Source organism: Phascolarctos cinereus, unplaced genomic scaffold (assembly GCF_003287225.1).
Source record: "Phascolarctos cinereus isolate Bilbo 61053 unplaced genomic scaffold, phaCin_HiC Scaffold_5;HRSCAF=322, whole genome shotgun sequence".
Taxonomy (NCBI): Eukaryota; Metazoa; Chordata; class Mammalia; order Diprotodontia; family Phascolarctidae; genus Phascolarctos; species Phascolarctos cinereus.
The window spans coordinates 187469034-187489347 of record NW_027555958.1 but is presented as its reverse complement, the minus strand read 5'-3'; the positions used below and the strand labels follow the sequence as shown (position 1 = coordinate 187489347).

General features: G+C 39.3%; 1 protein-coding gene across 4 annotated transcripts in view; it reads left to right on the top strand.

The window, feature by feature from the left end:
- The first annotated feature begins 17641 nt into the window (after positions 1-17641).
- SH3BGRL2 (SH3 domain binding glutamate rich protein like 2) overlaps positions 17642-20314 on the top strand; it is a 107900-nt gene continuing 105227 nt past the window's right edge. Inside the window, exons 1-2 of one of the 4 annotated variants that reach the window (XM_078155274.1) lie at positions 17642-17988; positions 18252-18296. In XM_078155274.1, the coding sequence (XP_078011400.1) occupies positions 17944-17988; positions 18252-18296 (90 nt within the window). In that variant the 5' untranslated portion in view covers positions 17642-17943. The remainder of the gene's footprint in view (positions 17989-18251; positions 18297-20314) is intronic. The other 3 variants (XM_078155273.1, XM_020975520.2, XM_020975521.2) reach the window with 3 other exon arrangements.

The window sequence follows — 20314 nt, the reverse complement described above, 5'->3', positions numbered from 1 at the left end:
CTTAGCAACCAAAAACCCTTTGCCACATGAGTTCTCTATGCATGTAGTTTACTACTACTTTAGTATAAGTTTGAGCTTATTCTCTTGAGAAACCTTGTCTATAGAAGGGGGTACATCAAGAAGAGTGGTTGTTTTATGAAGACTGTATTTTCTATACCTGCTTAGTAAATACTCTTTCTAAAAATTGTCTGGTTGGTAATCAATGTGAAACATACTGGTGGGGGCTCATGAACAATTGTACTAGAACAACCCAGCCCCTCAGCATTATTCCTAGAACTCTGAGAGTAGTAGCAGTGATTGCCCACTGGAGACACCAAATTGCAGTGGGATCTGGAACACAGATGGGATGCTTCACTTGTCTGACAATACATGAAACATTTCAAACCCATAGTCCCACCCCTGTACAAAAAGTGAGGGGAAATACATTTTTTAAAAATTCTTTTCCAGTTGCTAAAGCTTGGTCATTATGATTGCCTAGTGTTCAGTTTCATATTTTTTGTTCTTTCTGTTTATATTATTGTAGTCATTGTGTACATTGTTTACTTTATGTTGAGTTAATCACACTTATTTTCCCATGCTTTTCTAAATTTTTCATATTTATTGATTCTCACACCATGGTAATATTCGCATTTGTCTAGATATTCCCCAACTGATGAGAATCTACTTTAGTCCAGTTTATTGGTCCTGCTAAAAAATACTAATTGAATTATTTGATTTATCTGAGACCTCTCTTTCTGTCTCCTAGGGGTATATGCCTAGCTCTGGGATCTGTCTGTCAAAGCATATGACCATTCTAGTCACTCTCTAAATGGTAATTCCAAATTGGTTTCCAGAAGCGATGAACCAATTTTTAACGCCACCACCAGTGTATTAGTACATGTGTCTTTCCTAGCCCTTTCAACAGTGAGTATTCCCATCTTTTGACATTTGTGCCAGTTTATTGGGTGTGAACTGAAACTCCAGAGTTGTTTTCATTAAGGAATTAAAGCAAGCTGTCACAGGGTTATTAATAGTTTGCAATTCTTTTGTGAATTTTTTTTAAAAAAATGCTATTTATGCATCAGACAATGGCTCCAAAAAGGCTTTTTTGAACCCTCCTCAAAATTTTGCAAGCCTCCACTAATTAAACTTGATTAGCTTAGGCATTAACCTAGGAGGCATCTTCAATGTTGTTAAGCCTTTATTAATAATTTTGTCTAAGGAAATGATGTATATTATACATAGAGAGTCTTAGAAAGAGGACTCATAATTTGGTAAATAGGATTCCACATCTATGGTTAGAGGACCTGGATTTGAATTCTGGCTCTACTATTTAGAACCTGTTTACACCTAGGCAGATTATTTGACCTCCTTGGGCTCCAATTTCCACATCTGTGAAATTAAGAGACTGAGTTTGATCAGCTTTAAGCTAAGAGCTTTTCCAGCTCTAACTTTATGACTCTATAGTGCTAAGCACTGACCTCTTTGAAAAGGTAATCTATAAAAGTCAAGGTCTGGTACCTCTCAAGGTCGGGTACCTGCCCTCGAGGGTGTTTTATAGGAAACAATAGGAATTTTTACTAAGATTTTTTGAAAAATTTTTAGAAATACAGTACAAATTATGGGAACTCAACTATGTTAATTAACAGTGATTAGCACGTGGTGTCAAATATTTGTTAAGTTGGACAGAACTGAATGGGTCTTGAAAAAGACCAGGGACAAACATAAATTAATATAATGAAAATACAGGCTTTCCTTCTACAGGCATAACTATCCCTCATAAGGTCACCCTACCTAATACTGTTTTTTGTATTAATGTTATTTTTTAAAATTAATTTATTTATTTTTAGTTTTCAACAATCACTTGCATAAGCTTTTGAGTTTTAAATTTTCTCCCCCACTCTTTCCTGCTCCCTCCCCAAAACAAAAGGTGATCTGGTATAGACTCTACATATATATTCCTATCAAATGTATTTTTTCTCTCTTTTTTATGTATTTTTTTCTGTTTTTTAAATTTTTTTTCTTTTTAAATTTATTTTTAGTTTTCAACATTTACTGCCACAAGATTTTGAGTTCCAAATTTTCACCCCATCTCCCTCTTCCCCCCAACCCAAGATGGCATGCATTCTGAATATCCCTTCCCTAGTCTACCCTCCCATCTATCTCTCTCCCCCTTCTCTTATCCCCTTCCCCTTTTGCTTTCCTGTAGGGCAGGATAGATTTCTACCCCATTTCCTGTATTTCTTATTTCCCAGTTGCATGTGAAAACTTTTTAAAAATATGTGTTTTTAAAACTTTGGATTCCAAATTTTCTCCCTTCCTCCCTCCCCACCCACCCTCATTGAAAAGGCAAGCAACTCAATATAGGTTATACATGTGCAGTCATGCAAAACACTTCCATCGTAGTCATGCTGTGAAAAATTAACTCTATTTCCCTTAACCCTATTCTGACTTCCATTTATTCTATTCTTTCTTTTGACCCTATCCCTCCTCAGAAGTGTTTGCTTCTGATCACCCACTTTCCCAATCTGCCCTCCTTTCTATCATTCCCCTGCTCTCTTGTGCCTTTCTCCCCCTATTTTCCTATAGAGTAAGATAGCTTTCCATACCCAAGTGAGCATGTATGTAATTCCCTCCTTAAACCAAATCCTATGAGAATAAGATTCACTTATTCCCTCTCACCTTCCCGTTTCCCCTCCACTGTAAGAGCCTTTTCTTTTCTGTTTTTTTGTGAGACAATTTACCCCATTCTACCTCTCTCTTTCTCCTTCTCCCAGTATAATCCTCTATCACCCCTTATTTTTATTCTCCAGATATGATCCCTTCATCTTCAACTCACCCTGTGCCCTCTATCTATATCTATATTATATTTATATCTATATCTATACATACATATATTTTTTGCCCTCCAACTACCCTAATACTGACAAAGGTCTCATCTTTCCATGCAGGAATGTAAACAGTTCAACCTTAATAAGTTTCTTATGATTTCTCTTTCCTGTTTACCTCTTCATGTTCCACTTGAGTCTTGTATTTGAAAGTCAAATTTTCTATTCAGTTCTGGTCTTTTCATCAAGAATGCTTGAAAGTCCTCTATTTCACTGAATGACTATTTTTTCCCCTGAAAGATTATACTCAGTTTTGCTGGGTAGGTGATTCTTGTTTGTAATCCTATCTCCTTTGCCCTGCAGAATATTATATTCCATGCCCTGCAGTCTCTTAATGTAGAAGCTGCTAAATCTCTCAGCAATGCAGAAACAGACTTTTCCCACTGACCTTCTAAGTTGTCTTTGGCGTTCATGGGTTGAGAAGTCTGGAAACTGCCACAGCTGCCTGCAATTCAGTCCTCTGAGGCCTGCTCCAGGTTCACTGTGGCCTGAGGGCCCACACCAAACAGTACTCCTCTCCCAGCCCAACTAGATATACCTTTCCAATCAACTATCCAGGTGGTCTTGGGCTGGAAATTTGTTTCACTCTGCCTTTTGTGGGTTCTACTGTTTTAGAATTTGTTTAGAGCCATTTTTTATAGGTATTTGGAGGGGTTTAAGGGAGAGCTCAAGCAAGTCACTGCTTTCACTCCACCATCTTGGCTCTACCCCCTGTATTAATGTTATTAATGCTTTCTAGACAATCCCCATTAACATGGTGTTCTGCCTAATGTATTTTTGTGGAATTAATTAATGATGTTAAGATTGTCTATACTATTCTTGTGTCTGGAAAGATTTTATGCAGTTGGATTTTTTTTTATTGCCACATTGAGTTTTTTATACAATAGACACTTCCAAAAACCATTCACTATGCAGTGCATGACTATACCCTACCCTGAAATAGTTAAGCAGCCTTCCCCCACTGTAGAGGGAATGTGGCTGTAAATGTATAGTATATCATTCTCCATTTTTATAGTTTAGCCATTTGTTAATAGAATGGAAGGATGTCTGCTTTAGATTAATACCAACATTGTCCTTTATATTTGAACTGAGTTTTATTGTAGTCATGTCTAATGCTCTTTTGGTGGTATTCACAGTGGATAGAAAGCCAGCATCATTCTGGGAAACCTAAATTCCAGTCCTCCTTCTGACATATACTGTCTCTGTAATCTTGGACAAGTCACTAACTTCTCAGTGTTCTACAGGCAACTCTTTATAAGTTGCAGAGAAGGTACCAATGTCCATGACAGAAGGAATTCCCTTATGTCAGCCTGCAGGCCACTTACGGCCTTCTGGCCGCTTGTGACATGCCAAAAGATTTCCAGAGGCCCACAAAGAATGTGGAGGAAAACATCCTTTTTGCAGGCCACCCAAAATCCTTTTGGTGTGCCACAAGTGGCCTGAGGGCCATAAGTGACCCACAGGCTGCACATGGTACAGGCCTGCCTTATGCCAATGAAATCTTAGGTTTAATCTTTATCTCCTTTCTTCTGCCTCTGCATAGAAGTCTTTATATATTTTTCTAAATTCCTCAAATGTTCATTCCTTATAGAGCATTAGAGAAGCAATGTGGCTCAAAGTAGCGAGATGAATTATTATTTTACTATTATATATTAATAACCAATTGTTAGATTGGGAGGCAGGCTTTTCTCCTTCTTCATTGAGGCCTAGCTCCATGGGAGTGGAAGGTCAGCCTCTGAAGGACATGACTGATTAACATTACCCCTAACCCTCAGGGAACATACTCTTCCATCTTAGGCTGGACCTCACCCATCTAGGAGTTTAGAGTGTAAACTGAATCCATTCTGGCAAGTTCTTAACCTGAGGAAAAGGAGCCCTGTCCTTGCACCCCTCCATTAGAATTTAGGGTGACCCAGCCCATGAAGGAGAAAACCAACTAGAGTAGTCTGGATGAAGATGGGTTCCCTTATCTAGGTTGCTGGAGACAGCTGAGTTCTCAGTAGGAGGAGCTGAAGACGTCTAGCCTACCTCCTCATTAAATATCCACCAATCAGGGTTGATTTTCAATTGTCAAGGGAATTCCTTTTAAGGATTATTTAAGGTTTTCAGGATTTCTTTGGTTTCCAAGAGAAACCACTGGCCACCAATTTATTGATTATCAGCTAGCCTAATTAATAAATTAATAAAATGGAATTTAAAAAATAAAATTAATAAATAAATTCTGACTTTCAGGTTTTTCATTCATCACAGTAGATAAGACAACTAGCTTTGGAGTTGGGAAGACCTGATTTTAATTCCTGGCCTTGATGAATACAAATTATGTCACCCTGAGCAAGTCATTTCATTTCTCAGCATATCAGACAATTCTCTAAGACTGAACACTGCTATCTGCATTGATAGAAGGAGTTTGCTCACCAGGCATTCCCTATACCATAAAATCACAGATCTAGGCAAAATAACAATGGCAACAAAACTGACCAATAATATCCATTACATTTGTATATCACCCCTTGTTCTGCCATTTCCCAATCCCCAGTCATTGGGAACATAGTTCATTTCCAGTCTTTTGCTTTTAAAAACAGTATTGCTATAAATAGTTTTGTCAAATAAGGGAATTTCATTGCTGTCTACAACATAGTTATGAAAGGCCAAGAATTCAGCTAGGCATCTGGGGAACAATGACCTTGACTTCTGGGTTTAACTTTTATGCTTGTGCAGGTTTATTTGGATGGTAGACATAATGCATTTAGGAGTCACTAAAAAGACTATAGCAGGTCAGATACACACAGCTCTGTGGGGTTTCTTTGGCAGACTCCCATCCTCCCCTTGAAATGGGTGTAGAAACACAAGATTCCTATGAAGAATTAGGCAGGGAAGTACATAGAATATCCTAAATCAGAGTGAGGACTGAGGCAGAGAGGCTGTCTATGGTGACCACAAAATACAGTTAAATAGAATTAATTCTGAAGGCAGTTAGCACCTGGGTGTGACCTGTGATTTCGTTCCATGTGGATAACTTTCTGGTTTTGAAAGTTCTTCCACTAATGAAGACTAGAATTTCTTTGTAAAATGGGGAGCGATGAAATGTTAATGATTTGTCCATGATCACACAGCCACTATTATAAGAGGTAAGAACTGAATGCAGGTCTTCCTGACTCTGGGCAGCTAGGTGGCACAGTGTATAGAGCTCCTGGCCTGGAGTCAGGAAGGCTCATATTCCTGAGTTCAAATCCAGACTTAGACACTTAGTAGCTGTGTGACCCTGGGCAAATCACTTAACCCTGTTGGTCTCAGTTTCCTCATCTGTAAATTGAGATGGAGAAAGAAATGACAAACCACTGCAGTATCTTTGCCAAGAAAACTTCAAATGGGGTCACAAAGAGTTGGACGTGACTAAACAACTTCCTGACTCCAAGGCAGACCCTCTATCCACTAGCATTGTTTGCCTAAAAACTAGATATGGAGATACTATGTTATGAGAGAGATTAGATTTGATAACATGCAATTGCCTTGCACACTGTAAACACTTAATAAAATGTTTGTGAAATGAAGAATTTTCTCTCTGAGAAGAAACAACTATTTCAGCTAAAACTCAGAGGAAAAAGACATTTTGTAGGAAGAAGAGCCATTGGTTTTTTTTTTCCCTAGCCCAATGACTGGATATGTTGGAGATTTTGCCTTTGCAAACAAACTGTAGAAAGGTGGCTTTCTGCTTTAAGCTAAAAGAACAATCCAGTGCCTCATATTCTTCCTATGTAAGATTTCCTATGAGCCCCTTATCTGAGGACACCAGCTGAAGTCACAAGCAAAGGGGAACTCCATGATCTTGTGCCCAGTGGAACTGAGGCTGGCAATGATTAGAAACAAACAAGGGACTGGTCAATCAACATTTATTAAATGTTGCCATGTTCTAGGTACTATGCTAGGTCTAGGAATATAAATACAAGCACAAAGAAAGATAGTCCCTGCCCTCAAAGAGCTTACTTTCTTTTTCTTTTTCTTTTTTTTTGGACTTGGTGTGTTTTTCTTTTTAAATTTTTTAAAATTCATTTTGAACTTAAATACAAACCCCCCCCCCCTCCCACAACTCATTTCCATGTACACAGCACCACATAAAATATTTATGAAACCATGAATTTCCATTTCATAGTGTTTACTTTTTTTTGAAAAACTATGTAATAAATACTTCACATCATTTTCAAAGCTACTCTGCTTTTCTGTGCTTCCTTCTAAACTTAAAGAGCTTACTTTCTAATTGAGAAGATGATATATAATAGGAAACTAATAGGCCAGGGAGAAGGGTCAGATGGCAAAGTCCAGTGGAGTAAAGCCCTGTGGGAAATGAAGAGATGGTTGGGAGGAACCCTCCAATTGGAGGGATGGGCTCCAACTTGGGTCATAGCTATATCTGAACAAACAAATGAACAAATGCTGGGTTTTAGTGATTGTTTCTTTCTTTTATAAATGGTCACCAACCCTCCATTAAATAATCCTTTTGAGAATTACACTATGTTCCTGTTCTCTAGTACAGTAGCACCTTGCCAGTACTCTAGATTTCTCAAATCCCACCAACAGTGGTCTGGCAATGAAATGGGTAAGTTGTTTCAGAACCCTGGGAAGTAGCTTGCCCTGGCCTGGTAAGTTGAACTTACGAAGGGTTGCTTGGTGCTCTCTTAGCATCTTTTTCACTAAATTTTGGGTTTTAATTCCCTATTATCCATTTTTTTCTCTCCTTTCTCTCCTTTCCAGTCTGAAGATCATTCTCCTTGATAGAGAAAACTGAAGTAAAATAAGCATTAAGCATTTCAACCTTCTCTCAATTGTCTATTATCATTATCCTATCTACCCATAGCACCAGGCTTATCCCTTCCTTGATCTTCTTCTTGTCCCCATTGTAGCTTTAAAAGCCCTTTTTGTTTTTCTTGGTACTTATCATGAGCATCCTCTCAATCTCCGCTTTATCCTTCCTGACACTGTTCTTGAAAGACAGGGCTACTTTTTTTTGATTTGTCCTGAGTTGCCTGCCTTGACTTATATCTTTTGTATATGTCTTTTAAACATCTGAGCTTGTCTGATTTCTCAGTGCAGCTCTAATAGCTAATAATAATAATTCTCTAATAATCAATTCTTTAGGCTCTTTCCCCTCTTCTTCCTCAACAGAATAATTTCCTATCATGTTGTGAAAAATTGTTCTTTGGAGTCTTCCATCTCCCTTGATCTAATTTAAGATCTTAGAATTTAGAGCTAAATATCGCCTGAGGTCCTTTGCCTCTCCAGTTCTATGATCCTATGAACCTTAGAGGTCATTAAGTGAAAAACCCTCATTTTATAGATGAGGACACTGAGGGCTGGAGAAGTTAAATGTTAAGTGAAGCCTGAGGTCAGAGAAGACCTAGGTTTAGTTCCCAGATCTGCCTCTTACTATCCATGTAACCTTGGGCTTAATTTAACACAACCTTCTGAACCTCAGTTTTCTCAATCTCATCCATTTCTTCTAGCTTGCCTGGTAGCCTATAGTATACTTTTGTTATAGTATCACTTCTATTTCTCTCTCATTTGATCCTTAGAAATAGATGGATGGTTCAGGGAATATAACACTGAGCCTGGAGTCAGGCTCAAATTTGACCTCAGTCACTAGCTGTGAGATGCTAGGCAAATCACTTAAACCTCTATCTGCCTTGGTGTCCTTAACTATAAAATGTAGATTGTAATAGCACCTACCTCCCAGGGTTGTTGTGGGGATCAAATGAAATAATAGCTTTAAAAAATTAGAAAGAAAAAAGAAAACCCTCAACATGGTACCTGGCACATAGTAGGATAAATTAGTAAATGCTTATTCCTTCCTTCCCCTCCCTTTACCCAAATGTTCTCAACTAGATTTTCTCCTTCAGATCTCTGGAGACATTTCCTTTACATAAAATTGAATATTTCCTTTACATAAAATGTCACCCCACCACCCTTTTATATAATCTGTTTCTTTTAAGTTGTATTGTCCATTGCTACGGTATGGTCATGACTTCTATCTTACCAAGTCTCAGTGGTGATGAGTTCATAATTACCTCCCTGAAATAAGATCTCTGGCTCATTCTGCTTATTCTTAATACTCTGTGGCTTGGTATACTACTAGTACTACTAGTACTACTAGTACTACTACTATCACTACCACCACCACCACTACTATACTACTACTACTACTACTACTACTACTACTACTACTACTACTACTACCACTACCACTACCACCACCACCACCACCACCACCACTTCTACTATACTATTACTACCACCACTGAATATTTATTGCTTGGTACTTTATAAAGCACTTTATATATGTTATTCCATACTCACTATAACCATAGGAGGTAGGCTGAGAAGATAGGATTACTCTCATCTTACAGATGAGAAAATTGAAGTTTTAAGAGACAAAATGACTTGCCTACTGTGACACAATTAGTAAGTTAACAGAGCCAGTATTTAAAGCCAGGTCTGACTCCAAATCCCATCTCTCTCTCTCTCTCTCTCTCTCTCTCTCTCTCTCTCTCTCTCTCTCTCTCTCTCTCTCTCTCTCTCTCTCTCTCTTCTCTCTCTCTCTCTCTCCCTTCTACACCATAGATGCCCTGTGGTACATTGAAACCTGATGTAATGGGTATTGTTCTTTTTCTCTTTTCATTTATTGAGTAACTCTAGTGTAACTTTTCTTTCTACAGTATACCTGTTACACTCTACTCCATCTGGTGTAACAAGTATTTCTAGGCAGTTTTCTCCCTCTCTCTCCCTTTTCAGACGAAAGCCCTTTTAACTCAGATCAGCTCTTCACTAGGTAAATGCATACTTCCCTGCTGTCATCAGACATACTCCTAGATAAGACTTCATCATCCTTATATCTTGACCTTATACCACTGTCCTATATCTACTATATACTCTCCCAAAAGTTCAGTATGAAGTTTACAATATATTTAGTCCTATTGTAGGTAATGGCATATTTCATAGCAATGGAGATATTTCGCATCACACAGAAAGTCTATAACATGGTTATGGGGGTTTTATTACAATGTGGGCATCAGTATTCTATACCACATAACCAACAATCAGAACTCTGAAGAGCAAAAGGAGTAAAAGATTTCATCAAGAAACTGTAATAGGAAGAGAAAATGGGCTGACTGTAAGACAAGAATCAGGGATGATGGGTGAGCAGTACAGTGCTCTACTGGCACCTTTGCAGAAACTAAGGAAGGCCTTCAGCTGGACCCCTTGTGTCAAACTTAAGGAAGGATATAGACAAGAGTCACCCAGGCATGTATGGACTATGGTCTATACCAATGAGGTCACACCTACACTTGAGTACTACATAGGAAAATGCTTCCCTCTAAAGAAGCTGTATCCCAATTTTATCTGATAAGTGTGACTATATAATGGTTGTTGCTTAAACTAAGGTACATCTAGTCCTTGAATTTAAACTCCTTGTGGATTAGGCAGGAAAAACAGACACACAAACTGAGGGAAATGGTAATGAATAAGAGATGGGGGATATTCTAATATTACAGCTGATTACTATGCCTCCCACTCCCTTGACTCAAAGAATGTTAGTACTGGAACAGAACCTAGTGATATTATAGTGCAGCCTCCTCATTTTACAGATAAAAATAGCTCACATTTATTTAGTGCTTTCTGGTTTATAAAATGTTTTATATAATTTATCTCATTAGATTCTCAAGACAACTCTAAGAGGTAAGAACTGTTAGCATCCCAATTTTTATAGATGAGGAAATTACTTTCCTTATAAATAAGGTAAGTGCTTTGCCCAAGGTCACTTACCTAATCATTGTCTAGGACTTCTTGTATTTAAGTACAGGGCTCTAGCCAGTCTACCACACATGGAGAGACTTACCTATTTTGGAAAAAAGGTAGAATTTTGATCTCAAACCTTTTTTATTTTCCTCAAAACCACTCAATTTAGAGAAATTAGCTTTAAAAAACACACTTTAGCATTTTTTTTTGTTATATATTATACTTGTATTGGTGTGTTGAAGAAACATCTTATTTAAAATTGGAATTTATTTCTTGTGGGACAAAAAGACAAATAATTCCTAACACAAAACCCTGAAACTCATTTATAATGTTATTATGAAAGATCAAAAAGTATTCAGCAATTTAATAGTAATCTAGACATACTCATCTCCCTTTAATACAACAGGGAAATAATTTTAGAAGCTGAAAATTATTCTTTAGAAAGCATCGTCTTGCTCTTGGAAATTCCCATAACTTATTTGGCATAATGTTATAAAAACAGATAACAAGCATTCTCTTTCAGCAATAAATTCAAAAGTAGAGGAGCAATCTCATAGCATGACATTCAATCCTGATTTATTTTTAAAGTCCACACTTAAAGAAAGATAGAAAGAGAAATTTAAAGTTATGGGAATCTTCTAAGATAAAAACCTTGCAATGTTGCTGGTAGAAGCTAGAAGTAGACAGGTCTTTTTTCTTTTTAGCTATTCCTTAGCTTTTTTGATTTGCTGTAACTGATTTTTGTTATTTGATCCCACAGGAAGATGATAAAAAACAGCACAAAACTTTGATTACTGAAATGCCTCAGAAATAGGGGGGAGGATGCTGCTCATTTAATAATCTGGTTAATCTAAAAACCCTTTTAATTTCATCCCTTTTGTTGAAAATCTTTCTAAAAGCTTAGTCTGTTTTCCTGTTTAGTAAGACAAATACAGTATAAAAGGCATTGTTTAATCTTTCTTTGATTATTCAGAAACTTTGACTGTCTTAGGGCCATCATTTTGAATTTCAGTTTTCATTGGACAGCATTCTAGGTATGGGGGGGGGAGGTGTTGCAAAGAAGGTTCCTCATCAGAAGATAAGGATCTATTGGTAGATTCTTAGATTCTAAGCTTCTTGAGACTAGGGACTGTTTCAATAAGAGTAGACTATAAATGCTTGTTAGTTGATTCATTTCATAGCCTTACCTGATAGTGAATAACAGAATCTCAGAATTGGAAGGGACCTCAGAGCTTATCTAGTCCAGCAGTTCTCGAACTTTTTACAGTATTAAACATTAGGTTAACATTGTTGTAATGTAAACACTGAAAACCTTTTCGATCTTAAAAATTAATGAGGACCACCCCCAAAAGGCTTTTCTATATGATTGTATCCAGGAGTGTGCTGGTAAATGTTTAACAACCAGCTGTTGGGTAGGGGTGGAAAGGTGAAAAGGATGCAGGACACACTTTTAAATTTAATCTGCCTTATTAATATTTCCCATAATTCTTCTTAAGCCTAAATACAATACATAATACATCAAGCCCTGATTTGTAGCATTTGTCAATTTTTGAGGTCTAACTACTCTCACTGAAAATTTAACAATTTGCTCTTGGGAGCCATTCAAACTGGTTCCAGCATATCCCTAGTTGTACTTATTAATATTTAATGTATTAGAAATAAAAATGTCTTCATATTATTATGAAAATAGTTTCGATCTTGAAGATCCCCTGAGAAGTGGGGGACCCCAGGGCTCCTCAGACCATACCTTGAGAACTTCTGATTTAGCTGAACCCCTGTCTTAATAAGAATCTACACCTTCATACCATTCCCGACAAGTAGTCATCTAGCACCTAATCCAGTGCTGGCACACAGTAGGTGTGTAATAAATATAATATTGATTATTCTTCCAGCTTTTACTTGAGGACAGCCCTCCCCCCTCCCCTATTCTGTTTAGGTATTTCTATTGTTAGGTTCCCTCAAGACTCATACACTTCAGTGTCCATAAGTTCTCTTCCCCCATCACTACTCCCATTCACCTAAACCATCCAGTTCCCTGCTCCTCTCCCCTCACTCCAGCCATTATAGCTTTAGGAAAATGAAGAAAACAAAAAACAACACACACACACAGACCTTGGTACCCTGACGTTGGAGATGGGGTTGAATCTGTCCTGACTATGATATAGTCTGGTAATGACTAGGTTTTGTTTGTTTCTTTTTCTTTTTTGTCTGATTAAATTCTTGTTATGAGTTTGGATTTGGGTTTTTTTTTTTGTTTTGTTTTATTTGGGGTGATTTCCCTGCTTCTCCTAAATGCAACAATAATAATTAAAACTAATGGAAGGCTCTGTCTAGGCCATTTCTCATCAATTTTATACTATATTAAATAAATCTCTTTCTTTCTCTTTATCTCTCTATCATCTACCTGTCATTCTCTCTCTCTCTCTCTCTCTCTCTCTCTCTCTCTCTCTCTCTTTTTGGTTAGGCAATTGGGGTTAAGTGACTTGCCTAGGGTCACCCAACTAGTAAGTGTCAAGTGCTTGGTCAGAGGCTGGATTTGAACTCAGGTCCTCCTGACTTCAGGGCCGGTGCTCTATCCACTGCACCACCTAGCTGCCCCCACAGTTCTTATTCTTAAGGAATTTATGTTTTAATGGTAGATACAGGAGAAAACACATGTGTATATATAATATATATGAATGTATAAACACATAAAGTACCTATACATATATATTCATAGACTGTTTTGTAAAGGCCTAAGCTTGTAATCACCATGGTAGCTGCCATGTGGTATTCATCCTCAGCTCTTGCATATTCCTCCTAGAGATATGATAAACTGCCTCTTTCCTGTCACAAGTTTCTCCTAGCTCCCTGCCTCCCCATGAGCTGTCTCACTATAGGAGACAATTCAAGGGCACTGCCAGTATTTTTCCATCCAACCTTGCTTTGAGGTATAAAAAACTTCTCTTTTATAGGATGGGGTGCGGTTGGAGTGCCAAGGCTACTTCAGCACTGGGACAGTGTCCTGTATGCTGCTATACACAATTGATATCAGTGATGCTCCCAGCTACCTCAGAGTGCAAGAAGCTGCAAGCCAGTCTTGCTAAATGGGGCTGCCACTTTGGGGCTAGAGGGAATAGACCATGTGGCTACCTCATTCTGACTGTGTATCCTTTAATAAACATCTGCAGTCTTGTCAGTCTCATGTAAGTCACTTCCAGCAACTTATGATTAGAACTTGAGCACTAATTGTCTTGTCTGAAAGATAAATACACAGATACAGAAATAGCTCAGTGGCTTAGGAAGAAGTTATTCACTACTCCATTAGCTTTCTCAGACCCAACTGTCATATTAGCCTGTTTAACTGGAGAGCAATTTTTTTTTGAACAGATCGTTAGAATTAGAATGTGAGCTCCTTGAGGTCAGGAACCACGTTTTTATCTTCCTTTCTATTCCAGCTTTAGCATACTGCCTGGCACATAGTAAGCGCTTGATAAATACTTGTTGACAATGATAATGATGAAGTGGTAAATCAAATAGCAAATGTATCACCTTTAACATTTTTAATGAGGGTTTGCTGCCTGTGTAGGCCACCTAAAATGACATTATAGGAGACCTGCTTCTTGAAGACAGAAGAACTGGTGCATATGTGGACATTCTATATTGGCCTACCATGCTTTGGTGTGGCCTTTTTCCATGGGCTGCATAGCTGAAATGGCAGTCAACTGCCTGCCGGGGCAGTTGAGGATTTTTTCTGCATTCCCATCTGAGGGTAAAGAATACCACTCACAGCAGATGATACTATGTGACCATGAGGCCAAGTGGTCCCAAGAAGTGAGCTTGGGATTTTGGTGCTTTTCATCATTTTCAGTTCTAGGTGCAGAGAATGGAGTTTCCAACATAAGAGCTTATGACATGAAGACTGAAGAGTCCAGGAATTAAGACTGGATTTCAAACAGTAGAGTAGGGAACATATTGAGGAACAAGAATACGGGAGGCTGGTTCAGTGGGGATTTGAACTTGAATTTGGTAAAACTAATACTATGAAGTAACAATAAAGACTAATTCTTCTGTAGGGTTGGTTATTTCCCCCCCACCAAGGTAATGGGGAAAATATTTCAATACAATATTTCTGCTATATCTTTGAATTTAATACCTCTTTGTAAAAGCTAACACTATTTGTTAAGTGGTTAAGTAGAACTGGAGTGTTGGTCACTGGCAACTCAAAATGTGGTGAACATAGTCAGTGGGGGCTTGAGCCAATGGCAGAGAAAACTCACCAACCCAGCTCTTCCCCTTTGGGTATGGGGAAAAAAATGGTTGGAAGATAAAATGTAATAAAGCTCTTACACATTCCTCCTAGAGATATGATAAGCCACCTGCTTCCTGAACAATGCCATGTTACACATTCACTATGATCACTTTAGAACAATGTAGAACATGTGGAATCCCAGAGGGTCTGGTTAATGTTCAAGTTATTTCATGTTTAATCTCTTGAAAGTATGGATAGTATAGACTTTGGCAACAGTCAGGCTTGATATAGTAGAATCACTTATTGAACAAGGCAAATTCCAAAGATAAAATCCTTAAAGTTGAGTGGACAGAATATTTCAAACAGTTCTTCAGTTAATTGGTGGATACATTTTACCTCTCTGGGCCTCATTTTCCTCATCTGTATAATGAGGGAGTTATCTAGATGGCCTTTGAAGTCTCTTCCAGCTCTAGATCTAGAATCCTATAAGGATGTCTCTCTAGATTAGAATTAGTTGATTCAAAACTCTTCTTCCTAAAGGCTTGTCTGTTATCAGTATATTTTAAAACTGCATATCCTGTACCTGTTATTTTGTGTTATTGTGGTAACCAAATTAAAATCAGCTAGCAGAGTTATATCAATCATTGCAAATAAACACACACACACACACACACACATACACACACACGACACCATACACACAAAAACTTCATGGTTTTACATTGAGGGACCAAGACACATTCAATATTCAGCAGAAAGTTCCCCACAAGGAAATATTTTTGTTGCTGAACTAGACTATAATCACTGTACTGTTTAAAAGACTTGCATCATGAGAAGTCTATAATAACAGCAGAGATAAACAATATTTTCTTAAAAAAAATGTATTCCCAGAATCACTCTGAGTTGGAATGGACCTCAAAGGCTCACTAGTCCAACCCATAGCTGAACAACAATTCTTTTTGTATCATGCCTGCCAAGTTGTCGTCCTGGCTCTGACAAAAGACCTCCAGAAAAGGGCAACTCACTACTTTCCACAGCATCACATTCCTCTTTAGGACATCTCTAATTGTGAGGAAAATTTCCCTAATGTTTAAGTTAAATTAAACTCTGCAACTTTTACCCTTTGCTGCATATTCTGCCCTCTGGGACCAAATAGAGCATTCTCTTATAAATAACAACACTTTATCATCTTAAAAAAATAAACAAACAAAATAAACCTATCAGTATTTACATTGGAAAGTCACCAGACTGCCTGTGCTCTCTCTCATTTTCTCTCTGTATTTCGGTGCCTCTTTCAGTCTCTGTGTCTCCCCATCTCTGACTATCTCTAGGTCTCTCTCTTCCTCTCTCTGTCTCTTTCTGTCTGACTCTGTTACTAATTAACATTCTACCAGAACTGGGCTAACCTTCTCTGCTGAGATAAGAAAGTAAATATAGTACTACAGGTAGAACACAGTTCATTCCCACAATACAGGAAGAGTACTGTATTTTTTGTCATAGAATATTCCTAAAGCATTAACAGTAGAAATGGCATACATGTATGACAAAAGAAGATGGATTGGACACATTGGGGAATGGGCATAACAAATGTACATCCCACTTGTTTGACTGGTTTCCAGGCAGTATAAAGAGAATTCAAAGATGGCTCCACATAGCATTGGGTGGACCTCCTGAGAAAGATTTATGGGAGGACATAGAAAAGAGTCTCACAGGGTAGCCAGGCATGATGAACTGCCATTTTGCACAGCTGAAGCCATTGGTGTATAAAGGGTACCCATTCAATAACTCCCTCTTGGAAACATATCCTGGAAAATGTGCAATTTTAAAAAGCCACACATTTGCCTAAACTATAGAAATTAGGTGCAATGAAGTAAAACCCTGCTGGAGTGTGATTCCTATTTTTTTAAATGCTTTGTATTTCGAGGCTCTCAATTTTTCTTCTATCACAATTTTACTATTTAAAAAATCGATTGCATTTCCAACTTTCAGCTCATTGAAGAAAAAAAAAGCTCATAAACTTCAACCAGTTACAGAGTAACTCACACAACAACCCAGTTTAACACTAGTAGCAGCAGCCTACCTCCCCTCCAGGAAGCATCTGCCTGTCGGATTCCGGGATGAGTTTTCCAGGTGGGGTCCTAGAGAATATACAAGTCCACCCACGAGAGAATTCCTTATTAGGAGTTCGTTCTTTCTTTCTTTCTTTCTTTCTTTCTTTCTTTCTTTCTTTCTTTCTTTCTTTCTTTCTTTCTTTCTTTTTTCTTTTCTTTCATTTTCATCGGTGACTTTCCTGGTCAGAATAGATGGAAAGAGTATTAAGAGTGTCAAATTTGGATTCTAGAGGACTAGGGTTCAAATTCAAAGCCTTCCACTTGCTACGAATGTGACCTTGGGTAAGTCCTGTCGAGGATCTTAGATCTGAAACTGGAACAGACCTTAGATACAGGCCTTGTAATGGACCTCCCCTCTCATTGACCGCTCCCCACCCCCACTCCCATCACCAACTCTTCCCCCACTCAGTTTTACAGAGGAGGAAACTGAGGTTTAAGGAGTTCAGGGATATTCCCTTTTCCCGTTTCAGTTTCATCCTCTGCAAAAGGTAGGAGCAGACTACCAAGCGAAGAACCTTCCAGTGCAGTTCTCTTTGGTTGTCCTTTGAACTCCACCTGGCGCAGATAGGATCTCCACCTCCCTTCAGGGACCAGGTCAAACTACAAGTCCCACCAGCCCCTGCGGCTCGCCTCCTCCCCCGCCCCCTCCCCTCCTTCATATCTCCCCAGGCTGGCGGCTGGGCTGGAGCTGGGCTTTTATCTCCCGGCTGGCGCTGGTGGAAGCCAGATCCCCGTAGTCCTCAGAGACGTCAGGCTGCAGCACTCGCTCCGCTCGGCATCCTCAAGCCCGCGCTCGCGCCTCCCGTTGGAGCACCGCCCCCCAACCAGGCGAAGAGTCGCTGGGGGTCCAGCCGAGACTGCCCAGTCCTCCTCCTCCTCTCACCTTCCCTCGCCTCTCCGCCCTCCCGTCTCCTCTCGAGTAAGGGGCAGCGGATGAAGTGAGACGATGGTCATCCGAGTGTTCATCGCCTCCTCCTCCGGCTTTGTGGCGGTGAGTGAAGGAGGCAGGGGCGCTGCGGGGTGAGGAGGGGGAAGCCCTGCTTGGATTGGGGACCGGAGACTGTTCTCCGGCGTGTTTGAGCCCCTACCCCAGCCCCCGGGGGGCGGGAGTCAAACTTTGTAAATGAGAAAGGGAAGGTGGGAACTTGGCAGCTCCGCCTTTAAACCCACTCTGAGGGCATGTTCTGGGAGAAGGTGCTGGGAGGGACCTCGGGGGACATGGAGTCCAGCCCCTTCACTTTTTACATTTTACAGGTGAGGGAACCGAGAGCCCCAGAGAAGGGAAGCGACTTGCCCAAGGTCACGCAGGGAGTCGGTGGAAGAGCCAATATTTGAATCTCAGGTTCCCTGACTCCAAATCCAGCACTCCTTCCACCAGAAAGAATACAGTTCTCCTGTCTCCTCCCCTCCCCACCCATAGGATCCTAGGTTTAAAGCCGGAGGGTATCTTGGAGGGCATCTAGTCCAATTCCTTCCTTTCACAGATGGAGAAACTGAGTTCCAGAAAAGGTTAGGTGACTGATCCAAAGTACATTTTCTACCTAGGTAGAAAATGGCAGGGCTACCGGAGTTTTGACTTCAAATCCAGCACTCTTGTCTACTAGGGAGGATACAGATGTCTTCTTCTGGTCTTTGGTACCTCTGAGACCTTTTTCCTACCTGATTATTACATCATAGTTTTAAATCTGGATCTGATTCGACCCCTTCATTTTATAGGTCAGTCAACAAGCATTTATTAAGGCATTAGGTGCCAGGCAGATGAGGAAACTGAGGTCGGTAAAGGTAAATTGACTCAGCCGTGGTCACTCAGGGAATAAGAGGAGAGATTGGAACACAGGTTTTCTGACTGAATCCATCTTTCATTCCAGAGGGGAAGACACAGATGTCTACTGGCTCTTCTTTCCCCTAACTCCAACCAACCCCAACCTAGGATCCTAGAACCTGGATTTAGAGCTAGAATGGGCTCTAGGGATGATCTTTCCTAACCCCATCAAAGAGGTGAATTGACTTGCCCAAGGTCACACTAAAGTAGTAAGTAGCATAGGCAGGATTCTAACTCAGGTCCACTGACCTGAAACCCAGTGCTTTTCCCACTACATCACACTGTTGGGCTGTACAGGGCTCAGGAATTGGGGTCGAGGGACAGGAGGATGAACAGTGCCTCTTAGCAGTGACTTTTAGGGGTGGACCAGAGAGGATTTTCTTTTTCCTAGTGTTCTCCTTTGCATCTTGGGCCTTTTGACTACATTGGCAGTGCCAAGTCCATTGTTTTGTTTTTAAATTTAGCTCCCAAAGGAAACATTTAAATGGGAAATACCTCCTCCTTTCTGTCCCCTCCCCCATATATTTCTATAGTTTTGCCTGGGTACAAAGAAAGGCAAACCAGGTTTTTCCTGCTCTGTCAGTTTTATAATGGTCACCCATAAAAATAATTCCTTCCTTTAGTGATACCTAATGATGTAATAAGTATTTATTTGAGGTACATATTCTTGCTTGATTTGTCTCGGCCATACTGTGGTAAGCATGTCATGGACATTTATGCTTTTAGTACCCTAGAATTTGAGCTAGAAGGGATCTCAAAGACTATCTTGTTCAGGGTTTCTTATCCTAGTGTCCAGGAACCCCCAAGGAATTTCCGGATAGGTTTCAGGGGTTTGTGAAATTGAAAGGGAAAATAATTCACATCTTGATTCTCACTAACCTCTCCCTGAAATTTAGCATTTCCTTCCTTGACACACAAAAAGGTTAAGATCCTCAGATCTAATCCAGCCCCATCATTTTACAGATAAAGAAATAGAGTCTCAGGGATGTACAATGACTTTCCCAAGGTCACTGAGTAAATGAGTAGCAGAGCCAAGATTAATATACATATATATGTATATATATAAAAACACACACATAATTTTTTACAATACCTTAATTTCCAAATATATATCTCTTTTCCCTCCCCTGCTCAGAGATCCCTATAACAAAGAAGGAAAAGAAAAAAAAAGAAATAACTCAGGGAAACTTAGCAACACATTAACTATATCTAATAGTAGCAGTGCTCCACACCCATAGGATCATAGATTTAAGGCTGGGAAGGACTTGGAGGCTTTGGAGTTCAACTTTTTTCATTTTACAGATGAGGAGACAGAACCCCAACGGTGAGAAATAACTTCTCCAAAGTCACCCAGGTATTAAATGGTGGAGATGGGGTTTGAACATATGTCCTATTTTATTTTTTTTGGCTGCCCTATCTATTTGGGGATAGTTGTTACTTCATGTTTTAGCCTTAGGATAAAGACAACAAGAAGAGTAAGTCTCATTTAAACAGC